This window comes from Carassius auratus, chromosome 11, assembly GCF_003368295.1.
Source record: "Carassius auratus strain Wakin chromosome 11, ASM336829v1, whole genome shotgun sequence".
NCBI classification, from domain to species: Eukaryota; Metazoa; Chordata; class Actinopteri; order Cypriniformes; family Cyprinidae; genus Carassius; species Carassius auratus.
This window is the reverse complement of record NC_039253.1, coordinates 16,733,444-16,756,368: the sequence shown is the minus strand read 5'-3', so window position 1 is coordinate 16,756,368 and position 22,925 is coordinate 16,733,444. Positions and strand designations below refer to the sequence as shown.

The window sequence follows — 22,925 nt, the reverse complement described above, 5'->3', positions numbered from 1 at the left end:
AAAACAAAATAGAAAGAGCTAGGAAGAAAAAGGAGAAAAGCCTTACACTAAAGACATGTTAAATTATCATCTTGTTGCTAGGTCAAATGTTTTCCATGCTGCAACAGACTATTATTCTTAGCGGATGCTCTAAGCCTTAGGTTTTATTGTGTGATAATGGGTGTCACGTAAATGCTGAATGAATGTTCACCTGAATGCGGAGCCACAGCTGTTTGTTGGCCATCTCCATTCTCCTGAAGTTGTTCTCCACCTCTCTGGTTCTCTGGATGTCCTTCTGCATGCGTTTAATATACTCCACGGAAGCCCTTAGAATAGTGCCTTTATTCCAGCGCACATCCCTGAACACAAGATATTCCAGACGGTAAAGTGTTAATCGATTAATTTTCTCCAAACAGAACTGTCTTGCAAAATTCACATCTGGTTAGAATTTAATTAAAACATGTATTTGTTCAAATTATCAAAAACTTACAGGTCATTGGTTTTGGGGATCATGGTGCCCAGCTCCTTAATTCGATCATTGATGTTAAACCTTCTTCTCCTTTCAACTAAGGAATAAAAAAAAGAGGTTGTTAGTATGGTTATACTAATGATTAGCAGTATTAGGAGACTTTCAATTCTGCAGCATGATTGCTTCCATTTTGTCTGACCTTGACCATTATGTTTTTTATTTGTTTTCGGACTCAATCTTTAAATAATGATGGCAAATAAGGTAGCCGGTACTGCCTCTGCATGTAAATGGTTTATGATGCTCAAGATATGGCGCTATATACCATTTTAACCCAAAGTATTTGGGAACAGGCCAAGCTTAGCAAAGCTTTGCAGAATTACTGTCTTATCGTACAACTCCAATGCTTGTGAAATGTCACAGGCAATTACATTTTAATGCCACGGCAGCAGGATCTGTCCTAGTTAACGATAGACCAAAGTGTAGTGCGCCGTCAGCTGAATTTGCCCGGAGGTGGAGGTGACGGGGTGTCAATGGCAGGGCACTAGCAGAGCAAGTGTACTTTAAACTGTGGACGGTTATAAACTGAAAGAAATGGGGGGAGCGCATACTCACTCTGGTTATGGTTGTCTTTCTTCTGCCTCTCTTTAGCCACTGCACGAGCTTCAGCATCTTGCCAAAAACAAAAGGCAGGACTGTCAACAAATATGATCAACAAGTTCTGCAATACATGAAAAATGCTAAATTTCTGATCATTTGTAATAGTGGCAATCAGGGACGTTTCCTTGGAACGGTGAAACTTTGTTTAAATTTTATCCAGCAGGGTTATCTAATAATGTTTCTCTCATGTCTTACAATTGTAAAGCAATGTTGTTTACAGTAGCCTCTGCTCAAGTTTCTGTTGTTTTTATTAGGTTAATGTGTCAACACATTGTAATTATTACAAAAATGATAAAGATATGAACCATAAAAACAACACTGAAATCTTGAAGTAACATCTAACTTTCTAATTAATATCAGGTTTGCTTCCCATAATTCATGTTAGTCACATCACTCAGTACAAACACTGTTAATGGGTATACAGTAGCAAGTAAACATATAGAGTACATTTAGGTACTATAAATGTGTTTTTCATGTTATATACCATTGATAAAGATAAGATATTTATCATTTAATATTGTTTGTATATGCAGCAGTCCTCCCGTTTGTATGAATCTAGAGATTGTTCTACCTGACAGTTCTCTCTTGATGGCCAGGTTGGCAGGGCAGGAGTTGCTGGTCATGGCGATAGTTGATCCAGACATACCTGGCCCCATGTACACATCCAAATGGCTGCTGGACAGTGGAAGCTATAGTGCACAACAAGAGATATATGTGAGTCTTGGTGAATTGGAAGACAACAACAGCATTTAAAGATACAAAGACCTCATTTTCTTGACATTACACAACAACATCATGAGCACAGTGGGTTTTCAACTATTCTGACCAACATATTACCCTGTATTTGAAGACTATGCTGCATGTCCTTACTGCAAAATGCATTCATTGCTGGACAAGATACAACTAGTTTGTCTTGCAAATGGTATTTTTATGAAGCTGTATTCAGCGTAACTCTGGTAAATCATCACAATCACTATATACCCAATAAACACTCATCTTATCTCTAAAGCAAAGCCATAAACACTGGAGATACCAGAGATTGGACACAAAAAATATCACACTCCGCTATTGCTTCTGGGTGAGAGAAATGATTGACTATGTTCTTTCTTATCTAAGTCTTTATGGTTTTATACCAGTTGTATCTTTTATTCCATCTTAGTGTCTTAGTATAATTGTAAGCAAGCTGTCTCTTAGCTCCTAATGAGCCATGACTGCGAAGATACCTTATCACAGAGGCTACTGTGAAGCACGAATCCAAACAAACACAAATCAACAGTAAAAAGTCTAAGAAGGAAGCCCGTTATGCAAAGTGAAGCCGCTACTTCTGGTCAAATGCATGTCTGTCATCACCTTACACCTTGTGTTTTTCAATACTTCAGTGAAGCAGGCCATGCTGACACATTGAGAAAACAGAAATGGCTCTTTAAGCAATTCCAATGTGATAAACGAAGGGGAAAGTGTGTAAGAGAGGGTGTGAACTTGTGAACACCGCTTCCTGACAAACAATGGCGATGATTCAAAATATGTGTATGCACAATGCAAAGTGTCTGACGCCCTATTGGTTTTAGGAATTTCATCTCTAGAGCCTTTAATCACTGATCAAAGAAACAGTGATCAAAGGAGTGACATGGTCAACAGGGTCAGAGGCGGCCTTTGCAGCCTCATTAGGAGTCTGAACCCCCATGTCTCTTTAAAAGGGATTTTAGGGATTTAGGAATTTTGACCTTTAAAATCCCTAATGTCCCTCTGAAAAAAAAAAATTTTGTTTGAACATTAAATATTGAGCAAAGTGGCCAATGTCCCGTATATACACCAAACCTGAGATAATTTGTCACCATTACCCACAAGGATTAGGGATTTAATTGTTCTGTGGATTCGCTTAATAAGGCCATTTGTCAATGAAAATCTCTGCATACAGTGGAGTTGGTAGGGAAAATGGCAACATACAGGACTAATTCAGGTAAATATGCTTGTGGCAAAACAACAGCAGCATTTACTCATGCATAATGATTTCTATATGCAGGAGACCAAATCAGAGAGTCTGGAACCAAAGATCAATCATTACAATGGAAAACAGATCCGCAACAACACTGATCAATCGGAAAATCAATCAGATGCACTTACTCCATACTGTAAAATCAATACTATTTAAAAGGCAATATAATGGAACTATAACAACAACAAGGACCTATGCTGTCTAATAAATGACAATTTTATCATCAATTACTTGTCTTCCTCTTTTGGAACACATAATTTGAAGACAACAGACATACTTTTTTCTATATAATGAAAATCAGTGGGTTTCAAAACAATTTTGAACACCACTGGCTTCCATTGTGTGGATAGGCTTGTAATGCCATTTGGGTGAGTAAATGATGACAGAATTTTCATTTATGAGTGAACCATGGCTTTAACAGTTGAAACAGTTGCACTCAGTTGCTCTCCTGCAGGTCCGCATTAACAACCGCCATAAACAACAAGTCGTTTAACGATATATGAGCAAAGCATGCTACAAGCCTACGGCTAAATGTGTGTGGCAAGGTTACAGGTGTCCTTAAAGTCCCCAAGGCATGTGCTCTTTTTTTCTAGTCACTCTAGTTTCCAGGAATGCAATGCACAGAATGCAAGACTAAACAACCCCCTCCCACGCAACTTCCTACCCAATATCAGCCTGAAAGAAGGAGAGTGATGGGCCTTACCAGCTGAATCTTCTCTCCATCGATAACCTCTACGATGGCATAACTTTTATTTGTGTCTTTCATATTGGCCTCTGAATCTCTCATAGCTGCACACTCTTGTCGTTCACCCTCGACCTCCCCGGGGAGACTAACCTGAGCTGCACCAGGATCTTCTCTCTTCTACTTTCTCTTAACAACTAAACACTGAACTTTCCCCTATCTGGACTTTCAGCCTCCCCTCCCCAGCCCTCTCTCTCTCTCTCTCTCCCAAACCTCCCCCCTGCTTCCCCACCTTCACGAAATGCCTTGTAAACAAGTTGAACTCTAACTGAGAACGACTTAATTGTTAATGTCGGGCAGTTACTTTAAATACAAAGCACAGTGCTCCCACTTTCCTGATTCCCAACGCAATGTCTTTCCTTGAGTGAATCAGGCCACAATTTTAAGTCAATTAAGCACTTTAAATACTTAAAACATTTCCCCCAAGGCATGCTGAAGGAAGCTGGCATGGTCCTAATATCGGTTATCCAATAAATCGAGCACAGAAAATTCAGCTGGCAAAGTTCTCCATGAGTCTAAACAGAAAAGAAGTCGCTTTGAGGTTGCATGAGAGAAAAACAGTTGCATCATTTTTCTGAGACGGTGCTTTGCTATAATTAGACATGACTTTTGGTAATCAGACAAAGATGCTTTTCATCCCTATAACTCTGATAAAAAGCAGCACAACAAATGGATCCAGTATAATTCCTCCATTGTTAATGTACAAGGTTGCTGGGGTTTCAAAAATAGACCTATTCAACGGCAATGAGACGCAGTCTGTACATCATAAACAGGAATTATTCACTCAATTTTCTACTTACCTCCTGGGATTCAGCGAGCTGTATTACTCACAGGCGGTAATGTCAATGGCTAAAAGGTCTGAACTGAGTGAAGCAGTTACTTACTGTGTTTGGCATCTGGACCATGGGGTCAATATAAGCCTGGATGTCATCATAACTGGACTGCAGGCTTAAGATGTCATCAAAAACCTCATCCATCTTGTCAAAAACAAACCCATAAGGAGAATTTTAGACACCTTGTATATTTGCATTCTACAAAGTACACTTTTCATTTGATCACTAAAGACTTTCTCTCTAAATTCTTCAAAATAAGACAATATCCAAAGGAAAAATTACCAATGAAAGATGTATTCCTCTTAACAGCCCTACAGACATTATCCTTGTGTAGTTTAGCTCAAAATGTCGTTAGTATGCCACAAGCACACATTCGCTTAGGATCCCATAGGATTTGGTGCCATTGGGAGCAGAGGAACGAAGGAAGGACCAAAGTCTGCTCTGTTCCAAAGGGCCGTCCTGCCTAGGGTTCCCTGTCACTCTTTAATCTTAAATTATACCTCCACAGCCATAATTGGCCACTTAAACTCCAATGACAATGAAGTTAAGTTAGTTAACACCTTGACCTTTGTGTGCACTTGAGCAAATAACACCCACCAAAAAATCATAAATGGCACGTTGTATGAGAGATGAGCAAGACTTTGTCATTTACTAAACGTTAGATTTCTGTGAACTCAAAGAGGAACCATGGTGCTAATTATAAAACTGCTAAATATATACTTAATGTAAATTAAAGGGGTGGTTGATTGTGATGTCACTTTTTTAATGTTAGTTAGTGTGTAATTTTGCTGAATCATGATGAATGTAAGGACATGTTATGGGAAAAGTGTTCATATCAAACATGCCAAGACATGATTACAACCACAACCGTGTGAAACTAAAGAAACGCTGAACTACCTCATTCTCATGGCTGGAACCGATGTTGAGCATGGCCATGGGACTGTTGGGTGCACTGTTCCCAGCAGAGTTTATGAGCTGGGAGGACATGGATGGTGGGACGGATCCTGTCTGACCATGGGGCATGCTGGGAGGAGAGGGCTGTACCAAGCTTGTGGCCGCATGTACAGCCTGCTTGGAGGTGCATGTGGTAGACAGGTAGTCCTTGAGCTGCTGCCGCTTAGTATGTATAATGTGGTAGTCTGTGGGGTTCTCAAGACTGGAGTCCACCTGTAAATATCACATAAACATCACATAAACATCACATAATATAATACACTTCTATCCAAAAGTTTGGGGTCAGTATGATTTGTTTATTTATACTTTTATTCAGCAAGCACACATTAAAATGATCAAAAGTGACAGTAAAGACATTTATAATGTTACAACGATTTCTATTTCAAATAAATATCGTTCTTTTCAAATTTCCATTTGTCAAGGAATTCTGAATGAAAATATAACGTTTCCCATAATTTTCAGCAACACAACCGTTTTGAACATTGATTATAAGAAGAAACGTTTCTTGAGCACCAAATCAGCATATTAGAATGATTACTAAAGGATCATGTGACCCTGATGACAAAATGCAAGTCATTGCATTCTTAAAGCTTTTATATCAGTCAAAATATATTTTCACTACCATTCGGAAGTTTAGAGTCATTATAATATTTTCATTTTTTTTAATGAAAAAATGTGATCTTATGCTCACCCAGGGCTGCATTTGTTTGATCAAAAAACAACAGGAATAAATTACATTTAAATATATGTTAAATAAACTTCTTATAAAATTGTAATTATATTGTTGTTTTACTTTTGTTTTTTGATCAAACAAACGCAGCCCTGGGTGAGCATAAGATTTTATTTTTTCATAAAAAATGAAAATATTATACTGACTCCAAACTTCTGAATGGTAGTGAAAATATATTGTGACTGATATAAAAACTGTAAGAATGCAATGACTTGCGTTTTCTAAACCCACACATTATATATTAAACACAGAAGTTAAAAAAAAAAATGTGTGCACCACCTGGCACCTCATGTCTCATGATTTACTCTTCCAGTGGAAAGAACAATGTTTTTAATGTCACCATTACACATTACAAATAAAATCAAGCCAAAGCCTCCAGGCTCAGCCAGCTATGTTTCAAAGCCACCGTTATAGATTGTTATGTAATTGTGAGGTTTAAATCTAGGCATGTATGGGGCACACAGGTGCCAGAAAGAGCCTCCAGAAGTTCACTGAATCATACAGGCACCTGTAGATGGAGGTTCAGAATGTTTACGAGTTATGTCTGACCGGACTGCCCTCATTCTTTCACTTCAAAGCCAGACTGACTTTAACCGAGTGATTCAGGACACAAAACTGTCATTTGACAAAATGTGCAACAGATGTGCACTGATGAAAGGAAAATGGATTTAAGAGTTAATAAAAACAAACATATTGCCATGTGCACATGTGTAGGACTGTGTTCACATTCTAGCAAGCATGCATATCAACAAAACTGTGTCTGTATGCCGACGCAAAAATATTAGCCATAATACCACATTCCTGAATGAAGCCAAGACTCAGGATTAGTGGATGAAAGCCTTTACACTTCAGCTCCCAAATTATTCACTCCCAGTTCAAACACTCTCACTTTAAGATTTACACATATGTTGGAGCATGTAAAACTTTTATGGGCAGTTTAAGTGAAGGATACAGGACTCCAATTCACACACACAAGCTGTAAAGTGGGGACACTGCCTGGGAGGACTTTTCCCTGGTGTTAAACCCCTCTATGAACGCTATGTAAAGGCATTTCAAACAGGGCCAGTTGCTCTAAACTCTCAGAGGTGAAATTACAGAAGGTTAGTTGTGGTTAGAAGTTCATCTCACATGGAGCCCTTCATTACATACTTTTATTCAATCTAGGAATGGTGGGGGTAAATGTCGAGTTTAATGATACGGAACTGTGTGAAACAGGAGCCGCTGTTGCTCAATCCTGAGGTGACACATGGTTGGCTGTATGGGAGGGCAGCAACAACATGCTAGTGGAACAATTTATGGACATTTACACTCAAGGGACATAACAGTGCATCTATACATGCATTATTATGAATAAAATTAATCACTACCATTAATGAATTTGGTGTTAGTAACATTAATACTTTTTTTTCAGCAAGGATGCAGTGAATTGATCAGTTACAAGACATTTATGCTACTCAAGATTTCGATTTTAAATAAATGTTATTTTGAACTTTCTAAAATTTCTAAACAAAGAATCCTGAAAAAATGTACCAACCACAATAAGAAGCTTAACTGTTTGACCAAAAAAGTTGCTTGAGCACCAAATAAAAATATTAGAATGATTTCTGAAGGATTCGGTTGTACCATCACAAGAATAAATTACATTTTAAAACAGGTTTAAATAGAAAACAGTTATATTTAAATTGTATTAATATTTCAGACATATTTTTTCTAATAAATGCATCCTTGGTGAGACTTGTTTTAATGACATCTTACTGGCTTAATTTCTGATACTAAATGATCTTAAAGTATAACAATAACAACATGCATTCTATATATTATTATTAATTATATTAGTATTACTTTTACCATTGTATATGAACTGATCAAATTAAGTTGAAAGTTCTAAATATCGCTACAAAATGCCAGTCAAAATGATTGTCAGTCTCTTTCACTAATGTCAACACTTCTTAAATCTGAAGTTTGAATGACTCAGTTAATTTGTCCAGAGATAAATGTCTTGGAGGAAGTTGAACAAACCTTAACAATGTTTCTGTTATACAAATAAAGTTGTTGAGCAAGTAACTTGATTGAGAACAGAGACTTTTTCTGTCTATTCAAAGGAGCACAAGAAGCTTTACCGTTCTAAAAAACTGCGGGGCTTTTTGTGAGGCTTTGAAATCAGCTTTGAAATAAATCTGAAAAAAAAATGTATGTAGGTGCAACACAAAGTTTCATAACATCACACAAACCCAAACTAAAAAAAAATCCACATGTGCACGCTGAGCACAAAATTGCTTTCTTTAAACTAACTGATAACAATCTAGAACAACTATGACAGAATCATACAGAAGTATGTCACCTGTAAGAATGTCTTCCTGTGTGTTATCTCTAAATAAGTTATGTAACACCAGCCCCTCTTTTCTGTCTTTTTCCTCTTACCTGGCTGCTGTTCCACCGCATTCTTCTACAAATATTCCTTGCTTTGTTTTTGATCTTAGTTTTAGTGTAATCCAGCACACTAAAGCTGTAGTCAGTCCTGCACGACCCGCTGACTTCTGGACTTTGCCCACTACTCTTTCACCGCAACACGAGAGGAGATTACTGGAGGACCTAATCTTGCCTAATTTGGTCTTCGTTCACTCCTTAAAACCCATTCATCCTGTTGGGACCACTAGGGTGGCCAGACCGCTAGTCTACCCAATGGAAGGTAAGATTAGAGTCTCATGGGGAAGCTCATTCATTCCCCTGGAACAGAGAACCACGTGATGATTAGAGGGACTTTGGCAAGATATTAGGGAGAGGGCACATCCCACTAATGATCAGTCTTAGCAAAGTATTTCCACAAAAATAGAAAATCTCTTGCACTCATGACAGGTTTCGATGGATGACTAATACTGGTCACATGACCTGGCATTGTTGCTGGCTCTTTGATGATTTGTTTTCTTCCCTTTTTTTCTAACTTGTTTTAGATAAAAGTATCTGCTAAATGCATATATGTAAATGTGACATACATTCACATAAACTGATGGATATGCATACCTTTAACACTTCAACAGGCACCTGCATGTGCGACTGGAACTGTGTTGGTGCACTGATGGCAGGCGAGGGTGCTGGTGGGCCTGGCATGTGATGCTGCATGTAATGCATGGATGCTGCCTGCTGCTGCTGCCGCCGCTGCAGCTCCCGCTCCCGCTGCTGCCGCTCCCGCTGCTCCTCCTGCTGTGCTTGGTCCCGCATGAGCTGCATGCGCAAGCCAATGCGTGACGACATGGCTGGGGGACGCGGGGGGCGGGCTGCTGTTACCGTGCAGTCCAGGCCGAAGAGTGGTGGGGTGTCTGCAAAGGAAAAGGTTAGACCAAGTGAATATGAAGTAAATGGATTTCTAACAAATGTGGGGTTTTGCACTATTCACCAAAGAATCCTGAAAAAAAATCATATTATCCAGCAAAGGTTTTTCAACACTGATAGCAATAAGAAATGTTTTGAGCACCAAATCAGCATATTGGAATTTCCGAAAATTCTGCTTTCAAAAAAGGAATAAATTACATTTTAATATAGATAAAAATACAGAAAATGTATTTTTACTGTATTTTATTATTACAACCTTTTTTACTGTTTACTGATATTTTACTGTATTTTTATCAAATACATGCAGACTTGATGAGCATAAAAAAACTTATTTCAAAAACTTCTTAGTAAAATATATTATAATATTAAAAAAACTATTTAAAAATGTTAACATTTCACAATATTTATGTTTTTACTGTGCTTTTTGTAAAGACAAAAATACAGCCTTTTTAAGAGTTTTCTTTCTTTCAAAAGTTTTAAGTTTGTTTAGCAACACCAGCAGGGCTGTCCTTAGCTGACGCCCTGTCTGTTCGCCGCCGGGCCCCCTCAAAACACGGGCCTGGTGCGACTGCACCAGTTGCACCACCCAAATTTTTTTGTTATATGACAAAAAATATAATTAATAAATGTATTTATAGACTGTGGCTAGGGTTAGCCATTTAGGCATGTAATATTATATTCAAATGTGATATTTAACCACCATATGATTCATTTAAAATGTCATTTGGATGTCCTCAAATTTCTCATAAGATTATCAACAACCTATGGCATTTTTCATTAGATCTGGGCTCCATTCTACAAGAAGACTGATGGCTCTAAATAACTACATTCTCAGAAATAACGATGAGTGTGATGGGGAAGTCATGTGAGGGTCGGGTGATGTTTTTCTTTTTTATTGAAGCTCATGTGAGTAGCCTTTTCAATTTGGAAATGCCTCCAAAACCTCCTCACCCCACAAAACAGAAAGGCCCACACCCTATTTCTTCTGCGGTCCTGGGGAGTCCCTAAGTGAAGGAGTTCCTCTTTTTGGGGTGCTACAGAAGGCCAATATGCAAACAAGCATGACTTTGCTGTTATTTCAGACATTGCTGTTAAGATACAAAAAGGAACTTGAATTTAAGCGTACTTATTGAAAATATTGGTGCTGAGTATGCACGCTATGTAAGACAAAGCCATCTGAGGCCTGTCTGGTGGATCTCCGTAGAACCACATTACAAACTATACTGTGGAAAGGGACTGGGCTGCCTATGGAGAAAAGCTTATTGTACTAGAGGTACAATAAGCAAAGCAGCTCCTATTGAGATGTCACTGAAGCAGTATTTAGCCCACAGTGTACATTTCAGTGGTGGAGGGGGCACGCACACTACAAGCTTTGTGGTTCACACTGGTCAGTGAACACTTTCAGGCTTTGTCACCAGAGCAGTTGCCAGAGATTGACTAATTTCCAGGAGAGTGGAGCTTTGGGACAGACTGTCTCGCAAACGGATAACCTGCTGGTATTTGATTTCAAACTTAAATAGGCAAGATAAGATATGGATGTAGCACCAGAGCCATTTATTATTTTTCTAAAAACACTCTAATGCCAAATTTTCACTGCAAAGAAAGCACAGAAGCTCTTGATTGCTGCTCAGAGGTGGCATAAATGTATTGACACAGTTCTGTTATGACAACTTGGAGAGTACAGCATATTAATATACATGACAATGTTGATGTGTTTGATCTTGTTGGAACAGAGAAAGAACTGAGACCTGCTACTCGCAAAACATACACAGACATGCTGCTGTGAGCATGTAAGAAAAAACTGCTGCTGCACATAAAACATATATTAAATAACCCCCATTATAACATGAATGAAATCAGCCTGTAGTAGACCTATACAGGTGGAGCTGGGGAAGGGGGAGGGTTTCTGAAACGCACAGCAACTGCTACAGTGAGCACTAGCCGAGTATTTGAATGTTAAGCAGCAAGCTCATTGGCTGCTGATATGAAAATAACCAATCATCTGTGCCATGTGAATAATGATGTCATTATGATTTGATTTGAACGTATCGAACTGCGCCATCTAGTATTTCATGCCAGACCTTTGGATTTATCACAATTGTGTGTTTTGATAGGTGCTGGGGTGGGTCAAAGCAGGCATATTTTATGCCTACTCTGGCTTTTATCCAGCATTGCATCTTTACGCTGATTTTTGATCAGGTACAAAGCAGCTTTAACTCAGCTATGTACAGATGCACTTAAATATTCCCATTTATAGGCATGACTTGTGTAAAGGTTTGGTGGTCACATTTACTGTTGTTTGGTGAATTTCCTTAGAATAAGGAATTTTCTTTTCCCACAACAGGTTCAAGTTAGTCACACATATTCACTGCATTTATTGACAATGGATATTTTTTTTTTACTGAAGAATTTTATTAAAATTTCACTAATGTGACCACACCTTAAGAGTGTGGAAAATAATGTACTCATGCAAGTCTGACTTAAAAAGAAAAAAAAAAATAGGTTAGACAGCTAGTCCTGCCCCCAAACTCACCATTGGTTGAGTCAGTGTTGTTATGTCAAGCTTGGGTAAGTTTCCCAAAAGCAACTATGGTTGCAAGTTCCGTAGTAAACAATAGAGTTCAATGAAACTTTGCAACCATAGTTAGCTGACAATGCTTTTGGGAAACACATCCCTGATTGGGATTCTCAAACAAACCGAGCAATGCTTTGACTTGATATCCACCGAGCCACAGTATTTACACATTTGCTCTCTAATAGTACAGAACATGTGATGATTATTTTTATTATGATCTATAATAGTCAAATATTAAAAGTAGGAAAAAGATTTATTTTGAGATCCTGCTAAAGAGTACATTTAACGGTGTTATTATATTAATATAAATGTAAAATATTAAATACTGACCAAAACCAATAACTTATCTCTAATACCATTATCTCTTATATCAGCCAGTAACTGATATGGTACCAGAATATTGGAATCAGACCATCAATGGCTTACATATAGTCATCTCTACTTAACTGAGAGAGGAATAGCAATTTTTTGTCACTTTGGTTTTAAATATGAGCAATAGCTTTAGCAAACACCACTAATGAGTAACTGGTCAAATAACTGGTAAACATTTCTCAGCTCTTCCAGTGAAGAAACAAGCTGATAGCGTGGCTGTTTCTCAGAAGTACACTGAACAGTCACAGTTAGGCATTCTTGTATCACTATAGTATCAACAGAGGATTTGAGGCTCAGCCCTGTACATAGTGACGTATTTACTCGGCATATACTGATGCTGCTCTGTGCATATGCCATCTCCTCCTGTGACGTTGCTCTCCCACACCGCCCATCGGCGAATGCCAGGCATACACTGCCCCGATGGAGATGCATCCAAACCAAGCCAGCAATCAAAGTGCCCTATTGTCACAGTAGCCATTGAATTCATGGCATATCTACATCAAAGGATGAAGAAAAAATGGGCCACAAAGCTTATACACACATACAAACACACCTGCATGCTTACAAAGCATTCAATATATCACTATATTTGTGTGTCTTATATGTAAAACTATGTAAAAATAAATGTAAAGGTTTGTACTATATTACATCATCTACTTAGTAAATTAAAATTTATTTAAATTATATGACAGAAATATGACAGAATTTCCACGTAATATTGCAAATTAAAAACCTAATTAATTGTATTACATTTTTGTAAATAAGAAATTACTATAAATGAAATAAATGTGTTTTCCGGAAAATTTAACATGTATGCCAAGCAGACAGAAATAGTCCATTGTTGTTTTCTGAGATTTTCACATTTTATTCCAGCCATTTTGAAGCTGCGACTGCAAAGATTTATTTGCATAGTTGAAAAGTACATGCATTATTCTTCCTTAATTCAAAAAGATTGTGATAAAGGATAAAGGAAACAACAGAGTGGCTACAGAATCAGGAAATTACAAGTACTCAAACTCACAATGCCTGCACGAGCACCATTGTGCAATGTGCTAAAGCACATGCACTAACCACCAGGCCAATACTCCAACAAATATCCTAAACACAACTATTCCAGGAAACATGCAAATCTGACTACTAATACAAATTTGCCAATTAACTGGTACTAGGCTGTAGACAGACCAAAAAGCATCTTTATGCATTAAAGGGCATTCAAAAGTGTATTCAGACCAGAGTTATTAAATTTTACAAAAACTAAAACCACTTCCTATAATAAAACTAGCATTAGCCAAAGAAGCTAAAAGAGGAAACAATTGATTAGTTTGCCTCATTCAGAGGTATATCAGACATGAGCTCATTCACTAATTTAGTGAGTAACTGCTCATATGCAAATATGAACATAGCTCTTGGGTTTCGGTGAAGGTTTGAAAACTGGACGGGTAGGCAGGGGTCTGGCAAAGAACCATATTATGCTGCCCACCCTTGATTTACCACCCACCCTGTCTAGCTAGGCAGTGAGGCAAGCGGAACCAAAAATAACCCCCACACTTTCTGTTCCTGTTTGCAGAGACACCCTGTTCCCTCGGGGGAACATGACTGCCGGTGTGTAAATTTTATGCCTCTGCAGCACACAGTGAACTTTCCATGCTGCAGTGAACTGGCCATTTTATCTGGCATGTTCTAAGGATTCACACAGTCGCTGGGATAACAGTCGGTGGGATGGGCATGGGAAGGACAGTTCTCAAGTAGGAGGATGAACCTTCTGGCAGTGTCTTCACAGCACCCTTTTCCTTCCTCTTTTGCTTCAAGATAAGCAAGCGTGTCAGTTCTAGGAAAAGCTGTTCTTATTTGGGTTTTGATTTGGTACAAACCAGGTGACAAACATTACAAGGAATTCAACTGCAGCTGATAATGGCAAATGGCAGATATTAAAAGTCTATTCTATTGTCGAAATCAATTAAACATAAAATAGTAAAATGGCTAAATGAAAAATGGCAAATGAACTTATGATTTACTTTGAAGTTTATTTTTTAGCTTAATGGCAAGATATAAACTAAAAGTTCTCAGAATTGCAAGAAAGGTCACAATTGTGAGATTAAAAATGCAAAATTACTTTTATATATTTTTTTATACCCTGGTGGAAATAAACATTTATATGATTATAATGTATAGCATGAAATATTCATATTCATATTGAGATTTACATTTAACAGTGTTTTTAAATGAGAAAATTTAACCATTACTATTATTGAAAGAAAAAAAAACTTATTAAAGGGATACTTCACCCAAAAATGAATATTTTGTCATTAATTACTCACCCTCATGTAATTCCAAACCCTTAAAGGGATAGTTCACCCAAAAATGAAAATCCTGTAATTACCTCTGTTCATCTTCAGTACACAAATTAAGATATTCTTGATGAATCTAAGAGCCCTCTGACTCTCCATAGACAGCAAGGATACTTCCACGATCAAGGCACAGAAACATAGCAAGCATTGGTAAAAGTGTCTATGTGACATCAGGGGTTCAACCATAAGATAACAAAGCAGTGATAATACTTTTTGTGTGCAAAGAAAACATAATAACATAATTTATTCAACAATACTTCTCCCCAAGGTACCTTCTTCTACCATTTTGGAGATTACCCCAAAACATAATCCACATAACCAGCGTTGTTTACGTTCAGCATGCATGCACTTTCTAATGAAACGTAAACAACACTGATTACATTGATGATGTTCTGGGGTAATCTCCAAAATGGCGGAAGACGGCAAACTTTGTGATGTCACATGGACTATTTTACCGATGTCCTTGTTACAGTTTTGTGCCTTGATCATGGTAGTATCCTTGCTGTCTATGAAGGGTATGAGAGCTCTCAGATTTCATAAAAAATATCTTATCTTGATTTCCAAAAGATGAACGAAGGTCTTACGGGTTTGGAAAAACATGAGGGTGAGTAATCTCATGACAGAATTTTCAGAATTTCCCCTTTAAATATGACTCATGATAAATGATATTGTACCGGTATATTGTGCATCGCTTTGTTTATAAATACCGTACGATAAATTACAAAGATGACTGAGAAATCTTTTAAACGCTGTAGAGGACTTCAATTAAATCACTGAATATCATCTGGGGTCCCATGATTTCAAGAAAAAAAAAAAGTCCCCAAATGATGCTTGAGTCATGTGCAGTGTGGTCATGCTTCTTAGGCTCTCATCAAAACAGCGATTACCTCACTCTCAAACTCTCGCAATCAAGTAAATAAACATCACTCGAACTTCTGCTTTTACAGTCATTGATTCTGCTGTCCTCATTCCAAAAGTGATATATGCGGTTTCATTTAACCATGGACTGACAAGAAGAATGTAGAAAATGGCAATTCATTAATTATCAAAAGAGAACAACCACTTTTTAGGTTTTCCAGCTTTCACATGAGCAGGAGACATTCATGACCTTCCTTTAAACTTAATCCTGACACAACTGGCATAAACATTTTAGTTGTTTTCTTATTAGAACCGGTTTTTACTGTTTTTACTGATGTAACTTGACTATATAGTCTAACTTGATTATTTATCTCTTTTATCTAGTGACTACAATGACCTGTGGGTGACTTGTTTCAGAATGTTCAAAACAAGCATAAACAACACAAAACTACTTCATTTCTGCTCTCTTTGCCATGCCAATTACTGTCTGACCTCTTGGCTCTGAAGCAAAGGAAAATATATTTGTTTATTATTATTGGACAATGCTGCTATTGAGAAGTTTGTAAAAAGAATATATCACAAATGCTGTGGCACGCAGTAAGAGCCACGTGCAAAGATTTTTATGGATTTGGAAGAACCATGAATAGTTTTAAGTCCTATGCCATACCCAGTATGATATAAAAACAGTGTCAGATATGGTTTTTATGCATATTTTCTTTAAATAAACCATTTTATACTGAGAGGGCACTTATTTACTCAACCCTTGTAACTGATTACTCACTCGTTCAACAGGAAATCACAACCTCATAACGAACTAATGCAACTTCCAATTTTGACGACGCTTACGGGAAAAATGTATAAATGACCCAATGGATTTTCTTAACAGACAGGCCCAGCTGCATTCAGGCACACACTGAATAGTGAATTCTCCATGGCTTTCTGTGCTTTTATTCATTTCTCTCTGTGAGAAATATCTCACAATTACCTCTTTGTGTAGAAAGTGCTGAAAGTGATCTGGGTGTCCTCCACGCGCTGCTCTCTACATGACTGGGTGCCTGCTCATGAGTGGGCTGAAAAACTGGAAAAGAGACGCAGAGATTTGTATTAGTAGCCATCCTTTGCCTGGTGAGTAACATGAAGAGGTTTTTGGTTGTGGCTGGATGAACTGGAGTAATGACAATGTTGCAGATAGCTGTGGCTGCGCTGTTTCTAGCGGTCAAAGTAACAAGGCAACAGGTGCATCATGGATATATCTATTTATGTGTACATCTGATATCTGGCTTAAACTGTGAGAATTAGACTTGTATAGTGCATTCATATTTACAGACCCAACAACTGAGTAAAGATTTCCTTCACATTGAGATGACTATCCATGCTATTGCTAATATTAATAATATCCAAACACAATCATTCTATCCAATGTATCCAGTGAACTTCGAGCAAACACCTACATTACAGGAAATACATGCACGTTTTGTTCATCAATAAATGAAGCGTATATTTTAGCTAATACTGCTAATATTTAACTGCCAATATTTTTTTCTCTCTTAATAAAATAAAATATATAACATTTTACTAGATTTAAACCCAAGCTGCATATTTTTACTCTAAAATCAGCACAGAAAATGCCAAAAAAGTCCACTTATTCCATCCAGGTTGGTTTATGAATGTCTGCCACTGATTTCTCCCACAATAATAGAGCATCATAATAAAAGCTAGTCCAAATCGACTTATAATCTCTTTTAAATAGCTACACAACCATGTTAACCAAACATGCTTAACACGGGCCTGCAATGACAAGCCAAGTAGATCCCAGCTAAGTGTGAGACTTTCAATAAAACACATTCCCCAACCACTGAATATGTGCATCCAACAAAGTGAATATTCAATCTCGTTATCTTTCATTGAAATCAAATTATATATAAATCTCGGTTACGATTCACTCTCCGTACCTTTCATGCAGTTGTAGACAGGCAGTGAAAACAAAGAAGGCCGGTCAATGATTATCTCGTCTTGTTCATCACAAACACAATCCCATTATAATTCCAAACCCCAGTGGTGTCCTAACAGAATACTGAGCCTTCATGTAGAAGCACTGGTCTTATACTAGAGGCTTTGCTGGATGACAGCACCGCCACTCGTGACCAATAGCCACAGAGAAAAAGAGAGGGAGACCAATCAGCAGTCATAGGGAAGTCCTTAGTCATGATAAAGTCTTACAGTACAGTGTCCACAACTTCTCCTCTTCTGTCTGTATTACCCCTTCAGTTCCCCTAAATGACCCAAACCCTGTGAGCTTCTGTGAGAGAGGAACAAGAGGACTTCATTGTCCCTCATCTCTTTCCTCGAGTCATCTTCTGTCTCATCTGACTGCCACTGAATGTAATGAGTCTGGAGGAGTGTGGTGAATCATTGGTTAGGCTGGGTCAGCAAAACACTCATGTGGACATGTGTAAACATGCTTTACACGCCATGTATTGATACTTTTGGATTACTTTAAATTTTTATTGAATGCCCCCGAAAGTTGAAGCATGAAGATGCACATGAATGTCTAGGTTTATATGCAGAGACTTGCTTTCAGGGTACTTTTTTAACCTGGGAATTAAACCTGTGTCCCTTGATTTGCTATGGGACATGGTGCTCTGACATATTCACGTGATGACGATGATTATAATGATGGTGGTCAAGCATTCAAAAGTTTGCTCACTAAGGCTGCATTCATTTGGCAAAAAAATACAATCAAAAGAGTAATATTTATGCAAAATGAGAGTGGGTACATAATATATTCTGGCAAATATTCAGACCTTGAATGCAGTTTTGGATTAAAGTGTGTGCTGCAAATGCTTTGTTTTTGTTATTTAGGGGGTGTAATAGAAGGTGCATTGCTGGAAAGCAGGAAACATGATACACTGAGAGCTTTCCTAAAATGTAAGATCAAGCCAAAGTCCTTAGAAAATGTTACATGAAACTGGTGCTTTCAGAATAACAGCTGTGACATCGTCTCCCCCTAGTGATCATAAAAATAGATATTAAATATTATGTTTATATTCTGTAAAATGTTCCAAGTGCACTGGGTAAAGGGCAGATACGTTTTAGGGAATGGCAACATTATTTGCCCTCAAGAAATAGTTAAATATGCATTCAGTAGGCCAGCGTTTCCACCACTGTGCCGTGGAACACTAGTGTGCCATGAGAGGTTGTCAGGTGTGCCATGGAAAATGATAAAAAACTTCCTTATTTCTGTTATAATTAGTTATTATTATTTTAAATCAGTGCTATTGGTAATCATTATGTCTGTTTGTGGGTTTTACAAATATTAAACCAATGAAAAGCTTTCAAAAGAGCTAGTGACTAAACCTCGTAACACTATTTGATTCTCAAATTGTCAGTCAAACCTCATAACTCCACCACTCTTCCATTCATAATGAAGTTCAGTGCCACACAGTTTGAAGACAGAAGTCTACTTCTTCGCAATGCAAGGGTAAATAAAGAACTGGGGCCTGTTGCATAAACTTAGCCACCATGTTAATACTGTCTCTTAAAGGAGCACTCCACTTTTTTTGAAAATAGTCTCAGAAACTTTGCTGCGGTACCATGGGTGCAGTAGGCGGAGTGATATTATGCAGTGCCTGAAAATAGTCCCCAGCAACTCTGCTATTGCTGCAACTACACGAACTAGCTCGGGACTATTTTCAAGTTTTGCGAAGTTCCTTGATTATTACGCAGGAATGAATGAGAGTATAGTTCCTAGCCATATCGGCCTAGAAAATCGCAACTTTTAATTTCCCGTCGGCCTTAGTACACGATGTAACTACAGAAGTCAATTTTTTAATTGGAAAAATATAGAAACTCTTTGGTAATTTTCTAGCAAGATGCTAATGGTATAATCAGATTTAATGAGCTATGCTAAGCTAAGCTAAGTTAAATGTGCTAACGCCAGACACGGAGATCCGCTGAATGGATTTGAAAACAGTTAAACTCAAACGTTTAACTCTAGGGGAGATGGAAAATGAGCCTACTTTTTTTTTTTTTAAGTGGAGTGTTCCTTTAAAAAATAGTTTGACCAACTAGCAGTTGCCAGGCTTACTTTTCCAATACAAATAAGAACAAATCTACCTTTTTATAACTCAATAAAAAAAGTTATAACTAGGTTTGAAGAAAAATATTATGTGACTAACTTTTTATGACCAGCCTAAACAGTTTATGCAACCAGACCCTGATGTTTGAATAAAACAGTAAAGTTTCCTTTACTTAAGAAATGCTGTTTAGTGGTCAGTGTTTGATCACGGTCATTCGGTCATCAAAAACTTTGTTAACTCCATTTTAATATGATTTTCAGAAATTAAGCGCAAGAGTGTGATTATATTTCACGCGAAAATACCAACTTTGATGACGAAATGTTTAATTATTGGGGAAGAAAAAAACTTTTTTATTTTTTATTTATTTATTTATTTTTATGCTTAGTGGTGTGCCTCGGGATTCTTTACATATCAAAACTGTGCCACAGCAGATAAAAAGATTGGGAAACAATGCAGTAGGCCATCAATTTGCTAACTCCAAATAATGAATTACAATCATCAGACATAACAGAGACTGATGGAAGGGTAAGTTAAGAGGAAGTGAAATGTTAGTTACAAGAAATGAGTATTGCATTATGCCTGAATAATTCCCACCTCTGCTTTAGATCATGTGTGCATAAAAAAAGCAATGATTTCTGCATTATGGGGTTCTGTGACCTTTACAGGATCAAATTTTATACCGATGTATAAATACTTACAGTTAAAGTCTGAAATTGTTATGAATAGCTTGATTTCCAGTATAACAGTGATTCTTGAGCAGTTTTCTAGGATCCAAATTTAAAATAAATTTTAGGTGCAAAATGCTGCTGGTGGAATGACCTGGCTTTCTCAATTTGAACAGCGGAGTCTTTCCGCATTAAAAAAAATACTAGCACTTACCAATCATATTATATTCTAAACTGCCTTATTTATTTGATTTTTTTTAAACCTTGCTTTGTGTCCTGTGCTAAACTAACTGAGACTTGTCACAGCACTTGTATACTGTTGCTCTCTCCTTGGCCTAATTGCTTTTATTGCTCTCCTCATTTGTAAGTTGCTTCGGATAACAGCATCTGCTTAATGATTAAATGTAAAATTACTATGAACAATACTATACCATATTACTATATTTTGTAAGGATGAATAAATTGATCAAAAGTGACAGTCAAGACATTTATATTCTTACAAAAGGTTTTTATTTATAATAAATGTTGTTCTTTAAATATATACATCACATATATACATGTGTTTAATTGTTTGACAGCACTAAATAAAAGGTTTGTTGACCACCACCCAAATGATTTCTTGATTTCTGAAGGACCATTTGAAACTGAAGACTGTAGTAATGGTTGCTGAAAATTAAAGTAAAAAAGTAAGTTATTTTACTGTTGTTGCTCAAATAAATAGAAGAGACCTTCAAAAATTTTGCAGACCCAAACTTTTAAATAGTAATATCAGTAATATGCAGACAGATTATCATAGCTTAGGTTAAATAGGAAACCTGAAAAAATTGTAAATGCATAAACAACAGAGGTGTTGAAAAAAAGGAAATAGGTAAATGTGAAGTATTTTTATTTGCATTTTTGCTGCTGCCCATGACAGGAGTTGAGAACCACTTTTTATATACCATAGTTATGACAAATAATTCCAGTCTGTCGGTTATATGTGGGTAATTTCCAGGAAAAACATATTCTTAAGCACTGCTGAACATACCAAACAAAGAACTGCTTTGTACTTTTATGTTCGCATTAGTTTCTAAAGGTTAAACATCAGTTCAGGGCAAAGAATGAAATTACATGCAAAACAGATTGGTTCAACGTGGCCACAAAGTTACCAAAATTAAAACGAGAACAAAACGGCTGTGGGCATTTATAGTATTTTACAGATTGTTTCAACAAAATAATGTGAAGCTGCCTATCACAGCTCAGCTGAAGCTTTAATAATAAAGCAAAACAAACAGTTTATTTTCAAAAGCCCATCTCATTTATTCTCCCCTGTATATAACATTAGAGTTTTGCGATCAATTCATAGCTCAGTTTTTTTTCTTCTATAGCTTTGTTTGGAAGGTGCAGTATGGGTAATAAAAGCCTGGGCACCATGCATTTCCATTCAGGCGCTGTGACCTCTGAAAAGTACTCAAACCACCAGTGACCTTTCCTCCAAAAAGACCTCACTGGGGGGCTTTTGAAATGATAAACACGGACAGAAAGGGTTACACAGATGCAAAGTGGATTAAACTGCTGGTTGACATTCAACATGCGAGACAAAATCAGCTTTGTGCGCACACATTCAAGCAATTTAATAAACCAAATACAGACAACAATGTATTTACAGTAGTATTTTGGGCCATAGAAGGAGCGCCAGAGACAAGACTGCATTTCATTGGTCCAAACAGCTGTGGCCTATTGCAATGTGTAGGAGGCCATGCTTATGACCAAGAAACTGTTGTGTTCCTGACAATAGCCTATGGAAAAGAGGATATTTCTAGAACCTGACTATGTCTAAACCAGCTGGTGAGGCATTTCTATTATTTTCCATTAGCTTTTCTCACACTGAGAGAACTAAAAACTTGCCCATGCATTTTGCAATGACATTAAGATGTATGAGGGGAATCCCAAAGTTACATATCCCAGGTCTGCCTGTTAAAGAGTGGTTATGTAATAATGCAGAGGTTGCTACAGAGACTACAGAGAGAGAGAAAAAATATCACCCCCATTCCTTAACCCTCTGGTGGTCTTCTGTCATTTTAGACCAGAATTATTTTTTCCCCCTTATTTTTTATTTTATTTTATTGAAATGGTGACTTTTTGTAACTTGCTATATGACCTTAACAATGCATTATCAGTAAAGGCCAAGCTGTCTTAAAAAATTTTTTTTATGAAGTTTGCATAGGAAATTAATGGAAAATACAGAGCATTTTATTTTTATGAGCAGAGGTGGGTAGAGTACCCAAAAACTATACTCAAGTAAAAGTAAAAATACTTACAGAAATATTTACTCAAGTGAAAGTAAAAGTAATTATCT

At 37.2% G+C, this 22,925-nt stretch overlaps 1 protein-coding gene across 4 annotated transcripts in view; it reads right to left on the bottom strand.

The window, feature by feature from the left end:
• The window catches only part of LOC113111225 (transcription factor EB-like), a 34,520-nt gene that overhangs the window by 4,451 nt on the left and 7,144 nt on the right, over nt 1-22,925 (bottom strand). For 2 of the 4 annotated variants that reach the window (XM_026275809.1, XM_026275810.1), the window contains exons 2-9: nt 16,829-16,921; nt 9,382-9,677; nt 5,574-5,843; nt 4,728-4,820; nt 1,677-1,794; nt 1,061-1,117; nt 470-545; nt 191-338 (exon numbers count right to left, since the gene is read on the bottom strand). In XM_026275809.1, the coding sequence (XP_026131594.1) occupies nt 191-338; nt 470-545; nt 1,061-1,117; nt 1,677-1,794; nt 4,728-4,820; nt 5,574-5,843; nt 9,382-9,612 (993 nt within the window). In that variant the 5' untranslated portion in view covers nt 9,613-9,677; nt 16,829-16,921. Of the gene's footprint in view, nt 1-190; nt 339-469; nt 546-1,060; nt 1,118-1,676; nt 1,795-4,727; nt 4,821-5,573; nt 5,844-9,381; nt 9,678-16,828; nt 16,922-17,795; nt 17,943-22,925 lie in introns of those variants that run through there. The other 2 variants (XM_026275808.1, XM_026275807.1) reach the window with 2 other exon arrangements.